The following is a 26,615-nucleotide window of genomic DNA, read 5'->3' as shown; positions in this document are numbered from 1 at the left end:
TGTCCAAATCGGGAACCTTGTTCAGCAGTTGGCACCAGAAATCTGATGGAGAGTTTATGTGAGTGCAACAGACAGCAAAGTCAGCACCAGGTTGAAACGTACATGGTTTGAATGTTGCTGGAGCTTGCGTCATCATAATTGCTGGAGTGCCGTTTGTCAGTGGAACTGCTGTGTTGACTTCCTCAGCCTCCTCCCAATTCTGCTCACACTGTGTTGTGTTCTTGCTCCAGGTTTTTGTTTGGTTCAAAGTCTTCAAACTATTTTTTGGGTGTTTTACCTTTTTGACTTTCGCTGTTGTTTCAGTCTGCATGTTAGATTCCAAAGGAGTGCTTCTGCAGTATTCTGCGTTCTCTGAAGAGATGAGAAGTTCACTGATACTCTGAATGTTTTCATTTCCCTTCACATGGAGATTCACAATAAGCTTGCCGCTTCTAATGTGGTCAACATGAACTTGCAGAGCTTTATTTGACACAGCTCGTCTGAAGAAGTCTACAGTGGCCATGGTCCAGACTTCATCCTTAGGAATGACATTGACAAGACCACATCTGATGGCAAAGGCTGGTTCTCTAGCAAATTTCTCTGGAATCTTTTTTATTAGCACGTGAGGCACTTTCTCAATGTTCCCAAAATCAATGAAAAGCACCTCAGCTCCATGTTCAAGAATGTCAATCACTACAGCTCTGTAGAAATGCATGTCCTTCTCATACATTGCAAAGCAGAATGCACCTATCTCAGGATCCTCCAGTACATCATCCTCCAGTTTCATTTGACTGAAGTGATCAGCTATATTTTCCATCATCACTTCAAAATCATGATTGCGTCTTTGTGTTCTAATTGAGAAGTTGTTTGGATTCTGGGAATGTTCCACGTACCCTTCAAATACAGTGTCAACCTGTATCTCCTCGACTTGAGCTGCCATATCCAAGGTTCGAGCCATGCAAGATTCATAGAACAAATAACCACCCTCTGGTAACATTTGATCACTGTCAAACACTGGCTCATTGTTCAGTTCAGAAATATCCTGAACGGACTTTGGATCACTCATAAAATCTTCTTCTGTGTTTAGCACAGTGATAGAATACAGATTCTGCTCTTCATCAAACCCTTTGATTTCTGCGACTAATACTCTTCCAAGCAAGCCTTCCTTGAGGAAACTCAGCTGACGTGTTTCTACCGCTTCATTCGTCTCATTCAAGCAGGAGAGGGAGCATGGGAAAGTCATTATGGGCGTGGAAAGGAATTCAGGAGGCAGCCTGTGGATATTCTCAACTGGGACAGATTCATAGAATCCATAGTCAACAAACAGCACTCGTACATGAGACTGTACAGGGAGAAAGCGCACAAAGCCTCTATACCACTTCTCGTCTCTGCCTTTGACAGAGCAGAGTAGCCCCAGGTGTTCTGATGGTGTCTGACTTGGATCGATGCTTCTGGACTCATGAGTTACAGCCAACTTCTCTGACAATGCCTGTAGATCCACTGTCATGTTGTTTACCTGACAGTAAAAAAGCCAAGGCTTCACTGCAGCAGTTACTCGCACTTTAACCATTGTTCCAGCACTCAGTCTAGGTCCAGAGAAGGACTGAATATCTTCAAATCCCTGTATGCTAGAAGGTTTAAAGCAGATTTTTTGTCCACTTGGCTGGTCAATCAACAAATCAGGGACTGGCTCGATACTTTGCTTGAGTGGCACATCTGTAAGCATCTCAACCAAGAGAAGGAATGTGTTTGTGTCCACATGCTTCCCAAAACCCAGCTTAATTAGATCCTTATTAATGCCAGGGACTTCCAGTATGAGGATCTTGTGGGGTAGGAGGGCATGGATGTATCCTTTGACACTTGTCCCAACTAGGTGTAACAAGTACTTCTCCAGCACAGGATCCCAGTGGTCTTGAATGGGTAGCACATTTGCAAAAAAGCCACAGACTATCTTGGGAGGAAGGCTAAATAGGTCATTCGAGCAGGAAGACAGGTGGTCTATGCCGACACTCACGACATTCCCATGGTCTATAAGGAATACATCAAACACATCTCCCTGTATGTTGTGTACTCTCCCTCTGTGCCAGTGGGCTGATATCACATCTTCTACTAGGCAAAGGTCCTCTACATTTACTGTAGCTTTTGACTTCGGTGTATTTTGTATTTCCACTTGCAGGATGTTATAATCCAGTTCACATACAGTTAAGTACTGTGCCTGAAAGTGTATCAGGGTTTCGTTAGGCTTGCAGGCCAAATGAGTAAGCTTGAGGTCTACTGGCCAGAGAGTACATGGTGCAGATGGACTTGACTCCGGAGACCTGCAAATACAAGTACCCCACATTATCCATAAGGGAAAACAAAGGGGTAGCAGTAAAGTATCTATGCTAGGGATGTAGAAATACATTTACATCTAACCCCCCTTTTCTTAACATGTAAACATTTAGAAGTACTGATAGGGGGCACATTACACAGTACACAATTACTGTACATCTGCCATTAATGTGTTAAGTCGGTTGGATAAAAGGACAGACAAATAGATTTCCATATATGGATATAAAACGGGCACAGAGACTGGTACAACGGGGACTTTGACAATACCAATAACGCTGTCTGTCTTATCATCTCTTTCAAGTTGTCTGTGGTGAGTGAAGTGATTTATCAATTATATATAAATATCTTTTAGTTAATAAAGTATTAACTGAATTTTCAATCGGCCATAACTAGGTATTGCAAGGCTTAAACAAGATTTTTTTTCACGGAAGCACAGAAAGCGTCTGTGAACGATAAAGGGATCAATAAAAATAAAGTTAAAATATTCTGTGACTACTTGAAAACGTAAGGAAAAAAGCTGGCAGTGGTTGGTTTGGTTAAATATTCTTGAGAGTGAATGAGTTGACAGTAAAGTAACTGAAGCGTAAAAAAAAATGCAATTGCAATGATCTACTATATCGATATGCAAAAGCAAATATCGTACCGTTTGGCTTTGTATATCGTATAGTTTTACAATGCAAATAATCAGTATCGAATCGTTGGGAGAATGGGGTCGCCAAAAAAGTGCTAATAATATGTTGTGACATCAAAACGTTTGAGAGACCCTGCTTTAGTCTATTATATGAATATAGGGCTGAATATTAGGCTCTAAGCTCCCCTTCTCTGCCAGAGAGAACAGCAGCATAAACAGAAAGCTGAACCAAAAGTGAAAAGTTGTTCAACTGTGAAAAATACTTGATTTAAATGCAAGCAGTACACCCAGCAACGTTGCTGTTGATCATATATGTGTGTGTAGTTAATAAAGCGCAGAAGCTTTCTTTAATTACAAAATGACGACCTCAGTCAATTGTGTTGGAGACTCTGCAAGAACAAACAGCTGTGGATAATTATAACTCGTATAGCGTGCTACAGTGACACCAGCACACCACTGATCAGCAGACAGGGATTTATTTATACAGGATTTATTTATACAGTTAAGTGGTACTTCTTTTATAGGAAAAATACTGGAGCCTTATATGATCATCAAGCGTTGCCTGGCAACGGCAATTTGACATCGAGCTCAAGGCATGTCCATATTATATATTATACAACGCCAGCCACAGACAACTTGAAAAGGATGAAATTAGTTATACACCGGCCTTCTCTGGAATGATGCAGGTCAGGAACGAAGTTGCATGCCCCACCCAGTTGAGTTATGCAATACCTGTGTGTACCCATTGTCCCAGTCTGTTTATCCCCCTTTAATGCACATATGGAGATCTCTATATATCTGCCTGTGTCGAATTAGGAAATCAACAAGCTCAATATCACCATATACTGTAGTCTGCTATAACTGACGGACTATGTACAAATTACAGCCCAATTGTGGAAGAGGGACTATTTGTCAGAACTGATTAGCTAATAAATTAATGTACAACTAGATTGTTGTTTTGGACTTTAAATGGTATTTTGGATCAATATAATGTTTTAAGTCAGGGGTCTTCAACGTTTTCAGGCCAAGGACCCCTTAGTTGAGACTCGAGAGAGATGAAGCAGAGACCCCCACAACCTGTTCATAGATTCCATATCGTTTTATCGTTTGACAGCACGATCATCTGTGTATTTTGGATTCATGTCAATTTGTGTTTTCAGATATTTAACCACTTGAACCGTCAATACTTAATAAACTTGACCTTTCACTCTGCACTTAGTCTGCTCTTTTCCCCTTCTACACCAAATCTCTTTGCCAAAAATAGCCGATCTACAAGCTCACAATGCGAGGCGTTGTGAGCTTGTAGATCGGCTATTTTTGGTGAAAGTTCTCAGAATATGGACGCTAGGGTTCAAGTGGTTAATATAAAAAAGTTTTATAAAAAGGACCCCCTATAGTAACTCTGAGGACCCCCTAGGGGTCCCAGACCCCCTGTTGAAGACCCTTGTTTTAAGTTGTTGAAGATGCACGCTGACCATAAATGACGTGCTGGTCAGTGTGCCTCAGGTAACATCAGAACATTGCCAAAGACCAATGTGAAGCCAGGAGAATTCTGAATATATTTGGTACTTACTTTTGGACTGAACCCAGCCTTGACATGGACAACATGGCAGAAGCTTGTAATCTTGGGTTTCTGAAAAGACAATAAAATGCATTCATCACTCAAAGCAACATTTAAGGTTTTCGTCCACATCCCATCATGCGTTGTGGTCACAAGAACAAATTCAACAGCCAGAAGGAAACCATGGAATCTGGAATTGAGATTATTGTACTGCTATGTCTTACATTATGCTAGCCTAGTAAACGACCAACTTCCGTAACAAATGAAATGGTTTCCGGAAGAGGGCGGGTACAAGGCTAACATTTTGCAGGCCTTACTCCTGACAAAAAACAACAAATAAACAACAAATAAAATGTTTCCTTAAATTTTATTAGATTGTTGTTCAAATAAGGTCTGACAACATTGTGTCATCTGTGTGTTTTTGTATGTTTATTATATGGGGCTGTATAGCAGCCAGGGTTGTAAACCCAAGCGAAGCAAGCCACATTTCCCTTGAGGGCAATATGGTTTACAGACCTTGGTCTGTTGCAGTATGAGTGGTTATTCATTAAAACGGATGTACCTACAGTACATTTAAATTGTATTTTTTGAAAAAAGAAATCAAAAAACCCTAAGCTGCTGGCCTGTGATAGGCTGTCAATGATTAAGGATCGTCCACGTGTGCGCACGTACACACACACACACACACACACACACACACACACACAGACAGACAGACAGACAGAAGCAAGAAGAAATTCTTGAACACACAAACAATGGTAGGTAGTAGATACACAAATTTGGGGAAACTCAACCATATTTTATGATACAGATCATGGGTAGGCCTACAGGAATCACCTCTATATGGCGGCTGCCGAACGCACCCCCCGCTTCTCGGCGAGCTTCATTTCGGCGACTCTACTGGTATTCCCAATTATCACAGACACTGACTGAACATAATGTTGCCAATCAATGCCTTGGCTCTTGGTCATTCCTGCAATCTGCAAGCTGATTTATGGACATTACCGAGGCTTCCAAATATGAACACAAAGCAGTTTACACCCTCTGTAACCTGTATTATAGCATCCTCAAGACAAAGAGTCAAGACTGTATTATAGCATCCTCAAGACAAAGAGTCAAGACGTTGGTAAGGAACGCCTATTCCAGACTCGTGGTCAAATGTAGGCCAGGCCTACATGTCTAAACGCCTGATGACATCTGCAGGCTGCGTTTTAACTGCAGTTAGTAGACCCAATCCCCTCAAAGTTCCGCCAAAAATAACTAGTAAATTAACATTCTAATGTACTAAAGGCAGAGTTTTAGCTAATGCCCGTTAAAAACGATCGCTGCGATAGACAGCCTGATAATTATTAGTCAAAGTAACGTTAACGCCAGTGCTGCAGGACGCTAAAAGGGGCCTGTTCACATAGGCATATCTCATAACTCGTTGTTTTCCCCGTCGAATTGCATTTACGAAACAATTCACTGGTTGGTATTTGTTTTTATGTACAAGTTTACAGAATAACATTGTATGACTTTGCCCACCTTTTCTCCGTGCAGAAGTTCTTCAGAATTATGTCAGCATGATTACATCCAGCCGTGCAGAGTGGAGGACGATAATGAGGTTATTTCCTGTCACCTGTTGCAAAGATCCACAGCTCAGGATTACCAAAATAAAATATTCAGTGGGTGGGAAAAGTAGGCTACTCGTATTTTACTTGAGTAAAATACCCTCAGTTACACGCATTGTGAGCTTGTGCTGTTTTCAATAATAGCCGAAAGGGTTGAAGTGGTTAATTGTTTTGTAATAATAATATAGAGCCTACAAAGTAACTAAAGTTTGCAAATAAATGTAGTGGAGTAAAAGTACAATATTTGGATCCGAGATGCAGTGGCGTAGCAGTGGAAATGGGAAATACTCAACAAGTAAAGTACAAATACTCATATAGCCTTTCATAATTATTCTCTAAAATGCTAGAGAAATTAGGATATCATTCCCAAACATTTCCAAGCATGATCAGATTTCAGTAAAAGAGAGAAGAGAAAGAAAGAAAAAAGTGTAAATTAATTTGGACCAAATTAACAACCTGATAACACTTTTAAGTCACTCCCCCCCACCTCTTCTTCATAGTCTAAACTAAAAGGCTGGGAGAAATGATGCTGTTTTCTCTGGTTAATTATTAACAACTCCTCCATCAACCCCCGTCTTCTGTAAATATGATGAATGCATCCCGTGGCAAGCACACCGTGACGCTTATGGACCTACCTTCCCACCACAGCACTGACCACTGCTTAGTCTCTTGCTTATCAGCTTTATTGAGGCCCAGAAGGCAGAGAAAAATATCCTATATTTTCTTCATCTAACTAAGCAGTAAATGTAAGTCTGAATAGGCCACAAGCCCACTATTTTATTCCGTTTGTGTAAAAAAAAAGTAGCACTTTTTTATTTTATTTTGAAGATGGGATCGAGCAGAATTTGTGTGAATAATTGACGCATTTGAGGGACAAGTCGCTTTTGTCTATTTTTGTTGACACTTAATTGTCCTTTTATTATGACAATGAAACGGAATACTGAGAGTCCAATCGGGGATGGCTCGTTTCTTATTCATTCTTCAACCAAGAAGTTCTGCAGCTCTCCGGAGCTCCTAGCAGCAGAGGAAGCACACAGTGACTTCAGTGGAGAGAGACATTTCGACGAAGATGATTCTGGAATTAAATCAGGTGATTGATAGATAGACTGACTATAGGTTCTGGAATCAAACATGGCAATGCCATTCATTTGGGAAATTGTTATGATTATGACGATTATGATTATTATTATCAGTAGTAGTATTAGTGCATATTGTTGTGGTAATATACAATATTGTAGGAATGTGGAGAACAGATGTGGAATGCCAATGCTACATAACACAAATAACACAATTCTTCTCTGGCTTATCTTGTCTTTTCTTTACTAATTTAACTCCCCATCCGATGACAGCTGCCCTGATGCTCACCTGTCTTGAAGGCCCTTAGATGGTCTTGTGTTTGCCATTACTTATAATGTTCATTATTCTATTGTGCTCATAGATAACAAGAACATAATCATATTTTACATTCTGCCACACAAGAAACAATAACAGTAATTATGACCTCACAATACACAAGTGCTATATTATGGAATCGAGATGTTTTTTGTTGTTTTGCAGTGTTTTTCCACTCTCTTTTTGCATTTTTCAGCTTTTTGTTTTATTTGTTTCATGTATGTATTTAATTGCTTTGTTATGTGCATGTCTCTCCTATTCTATTTTATAATCTGAAAGCTTTCTCTGTTGGGTTTTATTAATTTCCAATGTTCCTGTCTACTCTCTTTTGTTATGTTCATCTCCATTTCACTTCATTGGCCATCATTCTTGTGTATCAGAAGCAGAGGACAGTAATGAGACTCCGTCCTCTGAAGATGACCAGGACCTTCTGGAGTATTCTAAAGAGCTGGCCATAATCCAGAAGAAGACCATCACCCAGATAATCAAAGACAAGAAGAAACAGACTCAGCTCACGCTACAGTGGTAAGGCCAGTGGAAGTGTGTGACGCAGGACTTTGAGTTTGATAGATAGATTTCTTGATATTAAAGTTATGACACAAAACTGTGGAACATCCTAAGTTTCTTACTGATCTAGGCTAGGGCACATGGGCAACTGGCGGCCGGGGTGCCACATGCGGCCCCCACCTTCACTTAATGCAGCCCGCAGGTTAATACCGGAATACTGATATATTATTGATTTCTGCTTTAATTACTCCAGTCTATTAGTAGTAGCTTAATGAGTAATATAAAAAAATCATTGTCTTTTTTATGTCCAATGTATTTGTATTTATGTTCATAAAGTTGACATAAGTATAAATGCATTTGAAATTGAATAGATTGTTTTACTCTTCATGATTCCAATTAAAAAAATAGCAAAAATATATTCAGGATACCAATTCAAAAATAGCTGATCTACAAGCTCAAAACACGACACATTGCGATGCGTTTTGAGCTTGTAGATCGGCTACTTTTGTGTGACATAGAATGATGAAGTAGGGCATTATTTTACGAAAAAGTTAAAATACGGAAATAACAGATTTCGAGTGAGTGTGGAAGTATAATGGCCAAAGTTGCCCACCCCTGGTCTAGGGATAGTGTGCTGGTTAAGTCTCCATTCTCTGGAGACACACCCAGACTTGCTGCTTCGGATCATATCTGGCCAAAGACTCAAAACTAGTAATGGACTACCCACTCTTACTTATTTTATGTTTTATCCTTGCTTGTGGGTGCATGCTGCAGGTCAGTTTTATACATTTACTTACTGTAACTATCAAATAAATTAAAACGCTCAATCAGTCGAACAACAATACACAAGACTAAGAGGCAGTGCTATACAAGATATTTGTCACTGGTGTGCTGTGGTCTTAGGCACGAAGCTGAATGCTAAGTGCCAAATCAGCACTCCCGTACCAATATCATGGTATATAGCATGTGTGCTCGAGTGTATTATTCCTATTATATCACAGTTTCATTATACATATTTTATTACTCATTAAAATGCCTTTCAAGATCAGAATTAACTGTGGTATCATTAATCAATCAATTTGACTAATACTTACTATTACTATTATAACTACATCTCAACAGGTTGGAGGAGAATTATATAGTGTGTGAGGGCGTGTGTCTTCCGCGTTGTATCCTCTACGCTCACTACCTGGACTTCTGTAGGAAGGAGAAGCTAGAACCAGCCTGTGCTGCCACCTTTGGAAAGGTGTGTGTGTGTGTGTGTGTGTGTGTGTGTGTGTGTGTGTGTGTGTGTGTGTGTGTGTGTGTGTGTGTGTGTGTGTGTGTGTGTGTGTGTGTGTGTGTGTGTGTGTGTGTGTGTGTGTGTGTGCGCACGCGCTTCATTCTGACCATTTGTATGTATGTGCGTTTGAATATGTGTATTTGTAACATGACATGTAAGTAACTATAACATTTCAAATGACTTGGTGTCACTATACCCAATTTGGGATGAGGATATGAGAATGGGAACAAAGGATAATATAGGGCTGTTTTAATAGTAATAATTGAATAGTAATAATAACAATTACTCGCTTACTCCCATAGAAGGAGGAGCATACCCTGGTTTAATGACATATATCCACTTACTTTCCTCATCAGACGATACGACAGAAGTTTCCTCTTCTGACAACGAGGCGACTAGGCACCAGGGGACACTCAAAGTAAAAAATATTTTAGATTTTTACTTTTATTTCGACATTTTGATTTGTTACAAACTAGGGATGGTCCGATCAGGTTTTTTGGAACCGATCACAAAAGTTTGATCACCCGATACCGATCAATCACCTATCCGATCAAGTTATTCTTTATATTTTCTAAATGTTAATGTTTTAACTTTAATTCATTCATTCACTCATTAATTCATTTATATATTTGCCTTATAGTTATTTACCAGCATTACTATGTATTTATTATCATAGCTGTAACTAATTATTCCGTCAGCACTGTGGAAATCAATACCCCAAAATGGCCTCAAGTGGGCATACTGAACGGCTGGTTGATCGGATGCACCGATCGGATCAGATCGGTGAATTTACCTTTTGATCTAAACCACCGATTATCGCCGATCACGCTTTGATCGGCCCGATCCGATCCATTGCCGATTGATCGGTAACATCTCTATTACAAACATGTCATGTACCCTGACCAATCCAGAGTTTCATCAATGTGCTAAGATAAACAATGTGTTAAGGTGATAATGCCTCCTCCTTACTAATTGTAATGCTAATAACATTATTGTTAAACACATGCTGACTTTCTGCAGGTATCACTACTACGGTATAGGCATCAAAGAGAGCAGTGATTACTATCACTCTGTGTATTCAGGAAAAGGTCTGACCAGGTAAGATAACACACATATGCTGTCAGTGTATCTAAACTAATGTGCTGTACAAAGACTATTATATACCTACTGTAGGTTTTGTTTGCTCGCTGTGAGCCTGCTTAAACTAAATTAAAAGGTAATCAGGTGATGTTTTTCCTTTTGAATTGTTATGTTCTGTAAGTACTGATATACCACCTGCACTGCACATTACATTGTAGGCCTACTGCTAGACTGATGTTTCCACTGACCTCACATGTGTATTGTTGTGTTTTTAAAAATGTTGGGTCAGGTCAAGGGTGGGTCACAACTGATGTTCTGTCAAGGTTGTAAGCGAATTATATTTTGATTTGATATTTGATATTATTGATCAAGACTAGCAATGCTAGTTGGTGTCTGGACTGTTACCTTGATCATGAAATGACTTGTAGGCTAGTGCCAAATTATTGGTTGATTTATTTTTAAGATGATTAAATGTGCAGAAGGGCACTTAAATACACAAAGAGTGTATTTTCCGGACTATAAGGCGCACTTAAAAGCCTTTAATTTTCTCAAAAAACTACAGTGCGCCTTATAGTCCAGTGCGCCTTATATATGGATCATTCATTGACATTGACATTCCCTTTAGCACAGCTCCATCTGTTTGATGCATAACGCAACGGTAGCGTCTATTATGTGCGCCTTATAGTCAGGTGCGCCTTATATATGAAAACAGTTTGAAAATAGACCATTCATTGACAGTGCGCCTTATAGTCAGGTGCGCCTTATAGTCCAGAAAATACTGTACATGTATTTGTATTTAAATTGTATATTTATATTTTTACATAAAAATAGACTAATTAACCTTTTATTACTATGCCTAGTTTGTGACCCTCTCACAATATTCAGTAATCATTTGTTATTTAATGTAAATTATTTAGTTCTGACTTCATGGCAAATGCTACATTTGTGTCCCAAACATAAAACCAATTTACAACTATTGTTTTAGACCCCCTGTTTACACTCACATCTCTAAAATCAAATCGGTGTTTTCTTGGGAAATGTGTGATTACAGATTCTCGGGGAGTAAGCTCAAGAATGAGGTAAGAAAAATGACTTTTTATACTTCAATCAAAGAAAATTGGTAGCGGTCAGGTAAACATTTAATGGGGCATTATCATATTTGACAGGGAGCAGGGGTGTTGCACCAAATTTTGGGCCCTGGGTACAAGGATTCACTGCAGGCCCCCCATGAATGTTCTGCATAGGGGAGGGGGTTTAACTCATTTAGACTGGGAACGCATTATTACGCATTATTTTGTGCTCTAACTATTGAAAAATAGCAGATATACAAGCTATTGTTAGCTTGTATATCTGCTATTTTTCAATAGCTAAAGTATAAAATAATTAAGGCACCCTCCACCTTGGGCCCTAGTAACTCAGTCCCACTTTTCCCCCCCTTGTGACGCCCCCTGCAGGGAGGTTTCACTAGGAAGTATTCCCTGAGTTCTAAAACGGGAACGCTGCTGCCAGATTTCCCCAGTGCACAGCACCTTCTTCTACAAGGAAATATCTCTAGAGAAAAGGTAAGCTGCTCTCTCCATTTTTATATCATGTTTTATTCCTCCTTGAATACACATAGTAAACTCTTGCAACACGGCAGTGGTTGTGAATTTGTACTTCCTATGTAGGTGGACACTCTCATCATGATGTATAAAACACACTGCCAGTGTATCCTGGACAACGCAATAAACGTCAACTTTGAAGAGGTAGCTATTACTCCCCAACCTGACCCAAACACAAATGAAAACCTACTAAATGTTTCTCTGAAAGAATACAGTGCAATAGAAATAAAGTCAGCTCATCCTCATATATTGATAGATTAATTAATTTGAAGTGATGACAGGAGTTTGGGGTTACATGGTTCTGTATTGCATTGTTACATGATCATCACTGTCCAATGCCTTAACAGTTAAGGAATTGGAATTGTTAAAGGGGGTTACAAAAGGCCCCTTACGGGTCTGTAACTCTGAGAGTGTACACATAAACCAAATTTGTTCCATTTGTACATTCTCATAGTTATGGTGTTCCTTGAAATTAAAAAGTTTGATAACCACCAGTATTGTAATTGTATTGCACAGTGGTTCTCAACCTGTTTTCCCACTCAACAGTAAACAAACCAAAATAGAGTTTAAGTGTAGAGAGGGTATCTGAACATTTCTAAATGGACAATTTAAGGACTTTTTAATAAAATGACAAATTAGGGGTAGAAATTGTGAAAATAGCCGATCTACATGCTCACTTGTGAGCATGTAGTGTCATTTGTGTCATTTAGATCTACAATTTTCACAATAGAACTGTGTTATACAAAATGTAATGCCTCAACTCTTAGTGCTCCTCAGGGTGGGGGGGGGGGGTTCCCAGTTAAAAGATGATTATTTTGGGGGTTGTGGCCTGAAAAGGTTGAGAACCACTGGTATAGCAGACGTGAAGTCCACATAACCAGCTCTGACAGTGTGATAGAATCGGTTTCCGGAAACAGTTCCAAGTTTGATGGAACCGATTCTGGTTCCTCAATGTTGGATCTGGTTCCTCCGGTTCTGTATCCCAACCCTACGGTGGCGTCATGTCATTGATGTTTCACAGCTTCAGCCATACAAATATATAAAACATAGACCATAAACCCATTTTCTGTGAGTCACAGAAAGGCTAGTGAATAGGCTAAACATGCCTGACCACGGGTATTATAGCCGTATATTGAGATAGAGGGGATTTTTGTGTAATGATTACAAGGAGGGTTGAAGGTTGTTCACCAAACCTCAAGAAGCATTGAGAGTTTGCTGCTAATACTTGGTTCCTCTGTTCCAGATACAGAATTTCCTGCTGCATTTCTGGCAGGGAATGCCTGACCACCTTCTACCACTGCTGGAGAACCCAATCATCATTGACATTTTCTGTGTCTGTGATTCTATTCTCTACAAGGTACAGTAGGCACTAGTTGTTACCTCAGCCACACTCTCTAGGTCATCCTCAGACGAGCCCTTCATCGGTGCTACACTACCACAGAGTAAACACTCTGTCACTGCCCTGAGATTTAACCTTTGATGGCAATTTTTGTGTTTTATTCATAACTTATTTAGTTTTTAGCCTAGGATCCAAGATCCAAAAAAGAAAATTATATGGACACCTTTGTTAGTCCATTTCAGCTTCACCCAGCTGATGGCTGCTCAGATAGTTATAATGAGTGCATTTAGGGGTTAAGTGTCTTGCTCAGGGACACTTTGACCAATACTGTACTGTAGTGTAGATACATACTTAGCAGTACTTACTTTCTGGTAATCAGAAGATCATTGGTTCACCTCCCAACCCTCTACCTACTCTACTAAGCTATAGCCATCAAACTCTAAACCGTTAATAAACTGTACACAATTAGAATTTTAAGAAATACAAAAGTGCACAATTGTCTTAGTACTTAAAAACAAATAGGGGCCTACTGTATGTCTGGCCAGGCCAGGTAAATATAAAATACAAAAAATACACTGCACAGCCTAACAGCTCATCCGCACCGCCAACGAGAGTGCCTTCTGACGGCGATGTCGCAGGAAAAACTGTCCTCATATGGAGCGTCGGCCATTGCGTTAGTCTGAGGTGGCCTGAACCAATCAAATGAATAAATAATAATAAAAAGTGTGAGGTACACTCGAGGTACATCAGGACGGTCTCATTGAAAGAAATGTATTTTAATGAGATTCCATCGCTCGCGTCGCTGGCAGTGCAGATGATGGGCTGTAATGAGTTTGGCCTGTATGCAACATTGTTATTTATCTCAGATAGCAGTAGCTAAACTGAACTTTTCTTTTTAAATATAATTGTGTTTTATTTATTTTTTCAGGTTCTGACTGATGTTCTCATACCTGCTACAATGCAGGAGATGCCTGAAAGGTTTGTTAACTTTGGATCTATAAGTTTGACTTTTACAGATCTTTCAATCAGTCAAATTGAGAATGCTCAATATGTCTTAAATGAAGGTGACATTGATTGTTATGCTGCTAAAGGAAATGTGTATAAGATCCCACCCCCACCTCAGTTTGTTGGCAGACATCCGTAACTTTGCCAAGCATTGGGAGCACTGGTTAGTCTCATCTCTGGAGAATCTCCCAGAATGCCTTGCAGCCAAGAAACTCCCCATTGCGCGGCGCTTTGTCTCCTCCCTGAAGAGACAGACCTCCTTCCTACACCTGGCACAGGTACATCAGATTTATACTTCTTAATTCATGGGTTGCATTTGTAGTCCTAAATGGCCATGTTGAGGACTAACACGGGTGTTTCAATTTGTCTGATTGGCATAGAACTAATGTTCTACGCCAATCAATGTTGTGTTGGTCCTCAACATGGCCGGTGTAGGACTACAAATGCAACCTTGAATATGATGTTGTTGTGTGCTGAAAATAGCCGAGCTCTAAGTTCACAAAGCATTGCAAATGTGACACATTGCGAACTTGTACTGTAGATCTGCTATTTTTGGCACTTGACGGCACTGTACTGTAAAATAAGCAGTACAGCATTGACTGGATAAAATAATAGCATGAAATAGAATACAGTGTATGAGCATTATTGGGGTTCTCTAACTGTCACATACTCCCTCCCTGTCTGCCCTTTTGCCTCTCCTCTCTCTCTTCCTTGCTTCATTGATTCCTCCTACCTTCCATCCTCCTGCTGCCTCATTTTGCTCTTCCCCTTTCTCTTTTGCTCTTTCCTTCTGCCCTGTCCCCCTCTGGACCTCAATATCCCTATCACTGCTGTCCTCTAGATTGCGCGGCCTGCCTTGTTCGACCAGGCGGTGGTCAACAGCATGGTTTGTGACATCGATAAGGTGGATCTCAACAGCATAAGCTCCCAGCCTCTCCTCACAGTCACCGCCACTGGAGACCAAGACTCTGACATCTACTCTGAATGTAAACAAGCAAGCATCTCCTCATGTTCTGTCATCGGTTCCTTTGTGTTTATTTATTGTGATATGAGAATACGAACATTGTTGAAAGGGTCTGTGATTGTGGCAAAGAGGTAATCAGGTGATTATAATATTAAGTTGGGAAGAGTGAAAAGTATACTACAGCAGTATACTACTTACTGTCATTTAGTAACCAAGGCCAGAGTAGCCTAGAGTTGATGCTATTATGGCCCAAACTAGGCACATATACTAGTGATATTTTCTTTGTGGCAATTTTATTTGATCTAACCTCATTAGTCGAGAAAGTTTGAGGACGTTTTCTTCTGACAGAAATATGCTCACCAGAGTAGTCTTCAAAAGCAATACATCTGTACTATATCTAGTGCTTTTCAACACAGTTAATCTTACTTCAATGTGCTTAATATTTAGGTCAAGTTAACTTCTTCAACTTGAATAGGATGTTCGAGTAATCTTTAGTAGAGCATAGGGGGATACTGTCAGCTGTGTTCTCAAGTGTGCCAGTTCAGGGTAAGAGTAGAGCGGTGAGGATCACTTCTTCAACACTTTACTCCTAGGCTTGAAAAGTGTAACCTTTGTTTTGTTGAAGTCTGATGATGCCTTTCAACAATGTCACAACGTGTCGCAACGTGGAGCGCTGGGAGCTTGTAGATTGTCTATGATTCTGTTGACGGAAAAACGCTGTCCATTTACAGTTGTAACTCGGGTCCCTTTTACTAACAATAGAGGGTTTAAGTAGTTTTAACCATGTCTCCTGTCCCTTTAGATGACTCCATAGCTGTGTTTCAGGAGCTGAAGGACTTGCTAAAGAAAAATGGCACAGTGGAGTCATTCATCGAGTGGCTGGACACTGTGGTGGAACAGAAAGTTATTAAGGTACCTTCTGGCTGTCTGCGTCTTTGTTGCTCTGTGTGTGCATGCTTGCATGCATGTTAGAGCCACGCACAATGCTGATTTAAAATGTCATTATTTATGTAGCAAATTATTATATTTTATGCATCTCCGTGCTGTCAAATTTTTTACAAACTTGTGTACCTATTTGGGGCATGTCGTTTTAGACCAAAAATTGCCACAAAGTTTCAAAATGAAAAATAAAATATTGACAATGTTTCAGGAATATTTCACTATAGAGAAATAAAGGAGCTGCTGAACCTGACATGATTCTATCCTCTCTCTCTTCGTCTTATATAAAGTACATGCAGATATAGCAGAACTTATAATTGTAGCATCCCTATTCTCTGGCATGTCGCTAATATTTGGCAAAAAATAGGCGAACATTCTGCAAAAAATTGCTGATCTGAAGGCTCACAACATGTTGTGATGTGGCATGTTGTAATGTAAACTTGTATCGGCTATTTTCACTGTAGAGATTTGGTGTGGAGGGGAAAAAAGGAGGGGTGTTTAAGCAGTTTATATGCACACACACTTTTGTGTCATTTTGTTATTAGCCTGGGAAGCAGAGTGGTCGGTCTGTGAAGAAGAGAGCTCAGGACTTCCTGCTCAGGTGGAGTTTCTTTGGGGCCAGGGTGATGCACAACCTCACGCTCAACAATGCCACAAGTTTCGGTAAGACCCAGAATAGAACCAACTGTCTTCATTGTCCACACAACAAGCACCTTTTACTAAATGGTAAAAAGCAGATCTACTCTACCAGCTCACGATGCATTGCATCCACAACGCGCTGTGAGCTTAGCCGATGTAGCTTGTACTGTTCATCGCCTGGGGTCTAAAAGAGCCCATAGGTTAACAGCTTGAAAATCTGCCCTGACAAAAACATCCTGAGTTGTGCTTAATAATCGGCGAACAGTATATTAACGTGATAGCAGTGGCATTGTTTCTGTTATCAATAGCGGTTCTGCTAATTGAGTTTTTGCTGCTTGCTCCTCTATCAGTCAGTCCATATGATGTACTGGGCCACACGCGTGCACACAAACACACACACACACACACACACACAAACACACACACACACACACACACACACACACACACACACACACACACACACACACGCACGCACGCACGCACGCACGCACGCACGCACGCACGCACGCACGCACGCACGCGCGCACACACACACACACACACACACACAGGTCTGATGATTCAAGCCAGCTAGGAGCAGATTGTTACAATAGGGCCGTAAACCGTAATGGCCAGACTGGTCCTAAGTAAACAGCGCCTTATCTCCGTGTCGCGTGCTCAATGTTTGAACACTAGTCTCACGCCCACATGGACGGACACACAAACACACACTCACGTAATGCATATTGTTCATTAATACAAATTAGTTTTACTTTTGTAATTCAGTGTTTTCTTGAGGTTGACCTCAAGGTCAAACATTAGACGAGATGTATTTTTTTAATGGAAAACAACAAAACATGTATTTGTTTATCTTAGTGGGCGAACGGCAAATTGGTGGTCATCACGGAACAGCCATTACTCAGCGGGTTGTTTTAATTTCCATGACAGGTTCGTTCCATCTGATCAGGATGCTGTTGGATGAGTACATCCTGCTGGCACTGGAGACTCAGTTCAACAACACCAAGGAACAGGATTTGCAGAACCTCCTGGAGAGATACATGAGAAACGCAGGTAGCACACGAACCCCAATGTCACTGTTCTGGACATACTGTAATCATAATAGGAAAACACACAGATAGTAGAAATAGCAGATCTACACGTTTCTTTAAACCTCATTATCCCCCCACCAACCTTTCCTGGCCAACACGTACTAGATATATCATGGTGCAGTTTCCATTGTTGAACTATAATCTTTTTAGGAGCCTTAATGGGCTGACACGCATGTGTTCAAATGGGAACACCACGTTTATTTTCAACTCGAGCACAGGCGAACGCCCCAGTGTTTTCAGCCGGGAAAAAAAGCCTCAGTGGACATGTCGCCTGAGTCCTGCCAGCCAGACTTCTTCAGTAGAGACAGTTGTGAATCAACATTTAAAGGCAGTTGTACTCCTATTAGATCTATATTTAAGTTTGAATAACCTTCCCCCAGAAAATCCAAAATTCCAGGGCATTCCAATACAACATAAAATGTTCCTGGGGTACAATGTGCAATATGGATCAGGTGGCAATAGAATTCAAGGCCTAACTGTAATTATGGGAAAGACAATATTACGAGTACATATTGAAGATTTGTTTTTTCAATTATATTCTTACAAACTACATTCCAGTCTAAGTCTTGCTCTGAATCTCCTGACCTACATCTCTATCTCATGCTTTCATTCCTAACAAAGGTATATAAATTATCCTGGGAGTTTAACTGATCATAATATATACGTATAGGCCCCAGCTGTACTTTGTCCTTAGGTGAAAGGGACACAGGTAGAATCACTGATCACTCATACTAAACAGTGTCACCACCACGGTAACAGCCGCATGCTGAAACAATGCCCAACTGACATCACTGACTGACATCACAACAGTGCCCAAATTTGGAGATGACAGACTGGCCTGGACATCGAACACCATATATGAGCATAAAAGAGAGCCAGACAGACAGACGCAAAACAATGCCCAACTGACATCACTGACTGACATCACTGATTGAGATCACGACAGTGCCCAAATTTGGAGATGACATCACAGACTGACCTGGACACAGAACACCATATATGGGCATAAAAGAGAGCCAGACAGACAGACGGATACAACGGGTATTGCACAACTGGACATCAATGGTGACTGTTCTGCTCAACGGGCACCGGTCTGGGTTCAGGGACTGCCCCATAGGTCGAACTCCCGTTGGGTCGAACAGCGTCGGCAGGTTAGATAATCACCCGCGAGCGTCGGCAGGTTAGATAATCACCCGCGTCACGGTTACTGAGGTTAGGTTTAGGGTTAGGGTTAGAGTTAGGCATAGTTTTACTGAGGTTAGGATTAGGGTTTGGGTTAGAGTTTGGTGGTCGATCCATAGGGTGTTCAACCTAATGACATGTTACCCTGGGTTCTCCAATATTACTTCTGAGACTCCTACATTCAATCCCTCATATACTGTGCACACCCCGGGGCACAGGCCTAGTCTAACTCTTATTTTTTCTGTCTGTCCGCCGTCTGACTACACTCTGACGTCCTAGTACTGACATACTGGCCTGGACACGGAACACCATATGGGCATAAACGGGTGAAACAGTGCCCACATTTGGAGATGACTGTCATCACTGATACATCTGGGTTCTCCAACATTACTTCTGCATTCAATCCCTCATACTGTAGTGTATAATGTGCACACCCCTGGGCAAGGTCCTAGTCTGTAATAAATTATTAGAAATTGGACTATAGTAGGCTATAACGCTCATATATTTCTCGATGTGTCGCTTTCAGATGCCAGTAAAGCAGCTTTCACGGCTTCGCCGAGTTCCTGTTTCCTAGCCAATCGCAACAAGACCAGTGTTACCATTGACCAAACAGTTAAGAACGAGTCTCTGGTAGAACACACCTACATGTCTCTGTCAACCAATCAGCTGGAAGCCAGCATGCTCGTCTACCAGGGGACAGAACCGGATGGCTTTACAGGTAGGTACCTGTAGGCCAGTGGTTCTCAAACTTTCAAATGTCAAGGTCTCCCCTTAACTCTGACAGTGTACAAATGTTCCATTTGTCAGAGTTACAGACTTGTATGGGTCAATTTAGACCCCCCTAAAGGAACCCACAGAGTCCCTGGAATCCACTTTGAGAACCACTGCTGTAGGCCACTGTATCTCAAATGTTCCCAATTTTCATAGGTCACGACTCCACTAAAAATTCCATTTTCTTTTTCCTACATTTAAAAAAAACTAGACCAGGTCAACCTGGTTGTGCCAGACCCCGGTTCTGCCAACCCTCTGGGCCTATAAATTTAATGGTACATTTATAGGCTGTCTGTCCCTTTATAGGCTGTCTGTCCCTCCCTCATGTCATCATCATTTGTGACATCATTGTGACCAAATATGGAGAAAAGAGGGAGGGACAGACCGACAGACAAAGCCTTTTGCTTTGTCTGTCGGTCTGTCCCTCCCTCATGTCATTGTGATGACATGAAGGCTTTGTCTGTCGGTCTATCCCTCCCTCATGTCATCATCATGTCATCATCATGACCATCTATGGAGAAAAACAGACATGTTTTTACATGACATGTAGGCATGTCATCATCATGTCATCATCATATATACCCTTTATATAGAAAACCCGGACAGACCGACATTTGCTTATGTAGGCCTACCCATTTCATGGGTCTGGCAATAAATAGATTTTCCTTTTTTAGGAAACATTTTAAAGAATAATTGCATACATTTGAGAAAAAACTAACAAATCTATGGAATTCCATTGCACAACAAAATTATAATAATGAAGAAGTAAACGTCTAATTTCTCTTTTGGGTCTTGAGCTGAAAGGTTTGGGAACCAATGCTGTAGGCCTACATGTTTTGTTTTGTTTTGAGATAGAATGTCCAAAAGGTAGATTAATAAACTGTAAATGAGTGTCCTAATGACAGATTTGCTCATGGTTACCACATTATAATGCCTTACCTTTTCTAGTTTCTTTTTTTATGTAGGTATGACAATAGACAACGTAACTGGTGTTGTAAAGAGGAAGATTCCTACACAACAAATGGCATGCTAATACCAAACAGCATACCATGTTTTATGTTTCTGTTAATGTGCTAATGTTCCTCACACGCACATACAGGTCAGATGGACTTCTCCCAGACCAGCGGTCCCCTGATGACGCCCCCTATCTCCCCTGCAACGCTGGTGCACCGGGGTTCCGTCATCAACCAAGGGCCCATGGCGGCGAGGCCCCTGACCTCCTCCTCCTCCTCCACCTCCTCGCCATCCTCCTGCCTCCCTTCTTCCATGGCTGCCATCTCACAGCCCTCCCTGCCCCACCAGCCCAGCCCTTGCCCTGCCTACCCAGAGAGCCTGTACCACTGCCTGCCTCAGACCAGCACCAGCTACTACCCGTCCCCGTCCTCCACAGCCTCCAACCCCAACTACCAGCCCATGCTGAGGTGACCACTTTAATTAGTTACTTTTGAGTGGTGCTAACCGCTCCTACATCTGGCTTTTGTGTGTATGTATGTCCATCCTCTGTCTGTCCGTCCTTTCTGGCATAAGCCAAGCTTCGCGGGACGTTTTGAGCATGTACTGTATTCTTCACACTTGGTGTGATTCTTTTTCTTCCTTTACTTGCTGCACAAACTGGTCTTTGAAACAGCATATACGTAAAGAAATACCTTAAGAAACACTGTGCCTGATGCTGCTTTTTTACCTAGCATATGGCATCATAAGCACACAAATGCATATTAATGATGCTAATAATTCTAAATAGCCTGTACACACCAGCATACTGTCTAAAAGAACATGTACACACCTGCATATGATATACGGTATCTTCGGTATTATTAGTTCTAATTAACCTGTTGTCTATCTCCCTAACAACCCTGGCAGGCAAAAGGTAATTTAATTTGAACTGGATTAAAACATCTCCTTGTCATGGGCTGTGTATTTAGGGCTCATAGCCAAACCCAGGGCCTGGTCTCACTCCAGTCCCAGACCCCGTCAGCAGCTTACCACCTCTCCCGCTACCCAGTCTTCAGTGACCAGCCCTTGGCTAAAGACATCTTCTTTGGCAGCAGCCATCAGCAGTCGTCCGTCCATCATTCGTCTACTGGAAGCAGTTGTGCCGTGGCACCCTATGGCTCCGTGGTACGTCCCTCATCCAACTACAGCTCTGGCTCAGAACTGGTCCAGCCTCCTTCAGACCAGGGGTTGGAGGCACAGGCTGCAGCTCAAATGATTGACTCCGCGGGGGGATACGGTTTTGTGGGAGCTGGCCTGAATGCTGCAGGTGGTGGGTGTCAAGCACAGAACTACTCTGCTGCCGGACACAGTGGTAAGAGAGGCTAGAATTTGTCCTTTTTTATGTAAAAACAATGGTTCTATCTGTACTAGTTAACACTCAAATTGGCCAGTACAGTTGTCCAAGAATTGTCATAGTCTCAAGTCTACAGTAGCACACAATGTACAGCTGAAGAAAGTCTATATACATGTTCCACACAGAATACAAATAAATGCTACAAAATCTGTTTTGGCAGGTTACTACAGCAGCAGCAGTTATCTGGACAGCCAGCGGATGTCATCATTGGTCGATCAGCATGTGTCCGTCATCAGCAGTGTAGGCAGTCTCCGCCAATTTCCCCCGACATATTCTGAGGTTCACGACCCCCTTAACATCTTGGATGACTCGGCAAGGAAGACATCAGGACAATACTACACCAACACAGAGGCTGGGGGAGGTCAGCATCACTTAATTTTCTATATTGTGTTTTGTTTTCTCTTTTTGGATAATAATGGTTAATAAAGGTTGACTGGCCCGGACAGTTAGCTAGGGTTGTGGTCCGGGCACCTAGGCTGCTAATGTCACGGGTTCGACTCCTAATCCCAACGACATTTGGTGCGTGTCACTCCCCTTCTCCCTTTCCCCATTTCCTGTCAGACTACTGTAGTCTTTCAATACAGCCAAAAAGTGCAAAGAAAAGGCTGTTTTCAGTTCATTTCAATACAGTATGAAATCTGTACTGCTTGAGGTTTGCAGCTAATCCAACACACTAAATATAAGTATATATTTATTATTTTATTATGGTCATTCTCTGTTTCTTTTGTCCTCTTTGGGGATTGGCAAGTTATTTCATGTATGCTCTATGGAGAAAAAACAACAACTTAAAAAGTATATGTAATTATTATATACAGTATACACATAATAGTAGTGTGTAAACCATTCATTGACCTGTTTGTCTCTTCAGTGTCTGCCACCTGCATGTATGGAGACGCCTCTCAGTTCCACCCCCAGGATACATTGCTCTCCCAGCATGTGGCGTCATCATCCGAGGTGCAGGACCTGGTTTCGTCACTACCACCCATCAACACTGTGTTTATGGGCGGAGGAGGACCCTCCTAACAGCCATTATGCAAACTTTAATGGGAAGAACTTTGTGATTTGTCGTGCTTTGAATAAAAGCAGGCAAGTGCTCCTTTTACTTGGGATAACATTTCCGAAATGCTAACTGATATAATAGTGTAAGTAAGGTATGTAGGGCAAGGCACAATGAAAGTATAGCTCAGAAGGGCTTGCCAGTTTTTGCCTCACATTTTTGAGCGGTGGTCACAACGCTCCTATACGTGGCCGTGTGTGTGGGTCTGTCTGTCTGTCTGTCTCCGTGTCTGTCTGTCTGTCTGTCTGTCTGTAGCCTGCAGTAACCTTTTCTGACCACACATGTTAAGGGAGGGGCGCTGTTACACACACACACACACACACACACACACACACACACACACACACACACACACACACACACACACACACACACACACACACACCACCGCTCAGTTCACACGAGTGTGATTTTTAGGGATAGTGTTGAGATAGACTAGCTTGCCTATTATGGAGGCCTGAACACCAACAGGCCTGTGAATATCATACTACCAACTACAATAAGGCCAATTATGTTTGTGTCTGCTGACATAATTCTGCCTGCTTCCAAATAGTGATAATGAATCATGTATGTAGTCTAAAAACGATGTATGCATGAGCTTCCATTGGTTACATGTGACTTAACCACAATCAACCACTGGACCCGAGTTGTAGATTGGCTATTTTTAGCTAATCTTCCCCCCAGAAAATGGATGCTGTGGTTGAATTGCTTAAAGCTGACATTGTAACAGCAATCTAGTGGGTGGAGTCCCTACCTCTGATGAACGAGTGTCATAAGATTGAGCCTTATTTGGAACAACCCCCCACTGGTGCCATTTTTTTTTGTATCAGTGAGAAGAAAACAGAAACATTGATAATGTACTGTTTATTTAATTTGACATTAACTTCTGGTACACATTTAAATTCTTAGACCATATTCAATATGCAGTACAGGACAATGTTAAATAATTACCAAATACTCAACCAATTATCATTACTTTCTACACCACACCTAAATGCAGTTGTTCTCTACCAGTGGATTGGGGCTTAAAAGTGGTTGTGGACAAGTCGCTTTGGATTTAAAGCTCTGCTAAATGCCTAAACTGTAAACTGACAAGGAAATTATTCATATTTCATATTCATATTATTTATTTCATAATCTGCTTTTGGTCCCAGTTTCATAGTCCCAGTTTCATGCAAAACTTGAGAACAACTGCTTTTGTTTATAAAGGATAAAATATGACTTGTGCTTACAGTACTACAAGTGCCTTTGGCAATATACCAGAGCAATATGTATTAAGAATGCCCAGCAACTTCTCATGTAATCTTAGTACTAAAACAAATCACTGGACCAACATTTGTAAATACTTGTAAAAGTTGTTAAAATTGTGGCACAATATTCTACTATGAGTCTATTTATGATATTTATTTTTGTTATGTATTGGTTATTGTGGGCTTGGTGTCCTCCAACAGGCCAACCAAACAAAACTGTTTTGTTGTTGTAATTAGCTCATAATATCACTACTTTAAATTGAACTTTAAACCAAACAAGACTTTACTGGTTTCCTTGTTCCAGGTGACTATTGAGGGAAACTGATGATGATGATGATACTTTACAGGTTTGATTACCTTTCCAGTCATAAATAGGTCATAGCTGAATCGGTAGAGTGGCCGTCTGGGAAACGAAAGGTCCCAGGTTTGATTACCGTGAGGCCAGTTCCCCAATTAAACTGGGGACGTTGCAATCGTACACTATTTAAACTCTATGATTGCAACATCACTGCACCATCCTATGCACCTCTTGTCATGCTATGCTTATACCATGTAACATTGTATTCTTCCCAGCAACAGAAGCCTATTGAAAAGAATAATGGTGACCTTCCAAATGTTAACATGAGAGATGGATGAGAGTAGACCTGCACAAACCTACAGCATATCAATGATTAGAACTTATCTTACATATTTGGCCATTCATTCACACAGTAGACAGTATGCAGATTGACTTAAAGCCAACAACAGACCCCAATAGAACATTCTTATCTCTTCCAATTCAAAGATCATGTGTCAAAGAGCTAAACACATGGCTATTTAATGGCTAAACTGGCCACACTGAGATTACATGGCGGAAACACTGACAGAAGATCCCGTGGATCAAAGTCAGGGGGGCTGTTTTATTTGCGCTTATTTGCTTTCACCTTGTCACAATAGAGGTAGATAACACCAGTTATGAAGGTATTGACCAGAGGGAGAGGGAGAGCGTTGCTGAATGAAACCTGTTACCTCTCAAAGAAACTGTTTTGTCCCTGTCCTCTCATTTAAAATGGGTTTGCTGTTGGTGCCTGTCCAGATGGGTTACAATAAAACCATACACTCAGAGCAGATTGGGAAGCACCAGGGTGTTTGGCAACCTACAGTACCATCTTTTCCAGCAAAAAAATAAAAAAGGGTTAAAATCTAGGACAGATATTAGGATGATACATATACAGTATACTGTATACTGAAATAAATTGCATACTTGACTTACACTGTGTATACTTCAATGATGCTTAACTCATTTAATCACTATTAAGACCAGAAGCTTTGAGCTGGTCTATTATCATCTGTGTGTACATTGAAATACAGCAGCCCAGCCTCAACCTTCGATCAATCCTTTTTTAATGAATGATATTGATATGATCCTCATTTCTGCCTTTTATACATTATCTACCCGGGGAACATTTCATTTCAGGTCCATGTGGTCCAGACACAGGGACAGATGGTGGTATATGTAATGATTACAAAATCCCCACGTTAAAATACTTTAATTACTAAGTCAATAATGCCTCCAACAATTGCAGGGCCTTTAGTGTAAAAACAACAGAAGGCGGTAAGCAAACTTTGGGCCAATGTTTAACTAGAACTTTGCATTAGGGCAGGTAGGCAACTGGTCTCCGTATGTGTGTGTGCCCCGCTCCCCCTCTCTCTGGGCTAAAGATCAAGAGGCCTGATGGTTGATAACAGTGAGGATGTGCCAGACAGCCCTATAAATATCTTTAATCATTTTAATGTTTAAGGCTGTGCATACTGCTGATATAGTAATACATGTTTTATGTGGTAATCTCGAAATTATGCAGGTTGGGGGCTCATCATGACATCAAAGAAATAGTAACAATTATAAATCAACTGATGCAGGGGTTTGAAGGCCAATAATGCATATTTTGGAACAGATTTAGGCCTACAGCTATTTTCAACCCACCTTTTAGGAGGGTTGACAAGTCCTTAAGAGTGGACGACTCGACTTAGCTTTGCAATCACTAGAATATATCACTGCCTTTTTACAAAAGGCTAAA

The 26,615-nt window shown here is 41.1% G+C and overlaps 2 protein-coding genes across 2 annotated transcripts; one reads left to right on the top strand and one right to left on the bottom strand.

Annotated features, from left to right (window-relative positions):
• Positions 1-21: 21 nt before the first annotated feature.
• tdrd15 (tudor domain containing 15) lies at positions 22-2,320 on the bottom strand (the record flags this gene model as incomplete). The annotated part of the gene is made up of 2 exons (XM_080745004.1): positions 22-42; positions 278-2,320. The coding sequence occupies 2 exons, from the start codon at positions 2,318-2,320 to the stop codon at positions 22-24; spliced, it is 2,064 nt and encodes a 687-aa protein (XP_080601130.1).
• A 4,713-nt stretch (positions 2,321-7,033) lies between these two features.
• Positions 7,034-23,274, top strand: rfx6 (regulatory factor X, 6; the record flags this gene model as incomplete). Its single annotated transcript, XM_080745003.1, has 20 exons — positions 7,034-7,202; positions 7,885-8,029; positions 9,134-9,257; positions 9,650-9,711; positions 10,314-10,391; positions 11,425-11,452; positions 11,828-11,935; positions 12,041-12,118; positions 13,218-13,331; positions 14,242-14,291; positions 14,437-14,596; positions 15,160-15,304; positions 16,085-16,194; positions 16,767-16,884; positions 17,791-17,913; positions 19,660-19,851; positions 21,004-21,325; positions 21,827-22,209; positions 22,412-22,612; positions 23,084-23,274. 20 exons carry the CDS (start codon positions 7,034-7,036, stop codon positions 23,272-23,274), a joined length of 2,901 nt encoding a protein of 966 aa, XP_080601129.1.
• Between the last annotated feature and the right edge of the window lie 3,341 nt (positions 23,275-26,615).

Source organism: Nannobrachium achirus (assembly GCF_963921795.1).
Source record: "Nannobrachium achirus genome assembly, chromosome: 16".
Taxonomy (NCBI): Eukaryota; Metazoa; Chordata; class Actinopteri; order Myctophiformes; family Myctophidae; genus Nannobrachium; species Nannobrachium achirus.
The sequence above is the reverse complement of the archived record's forward strand: the minus strand, read 5'-3'. Positions and strand labels throughout refer to the sequence as shown.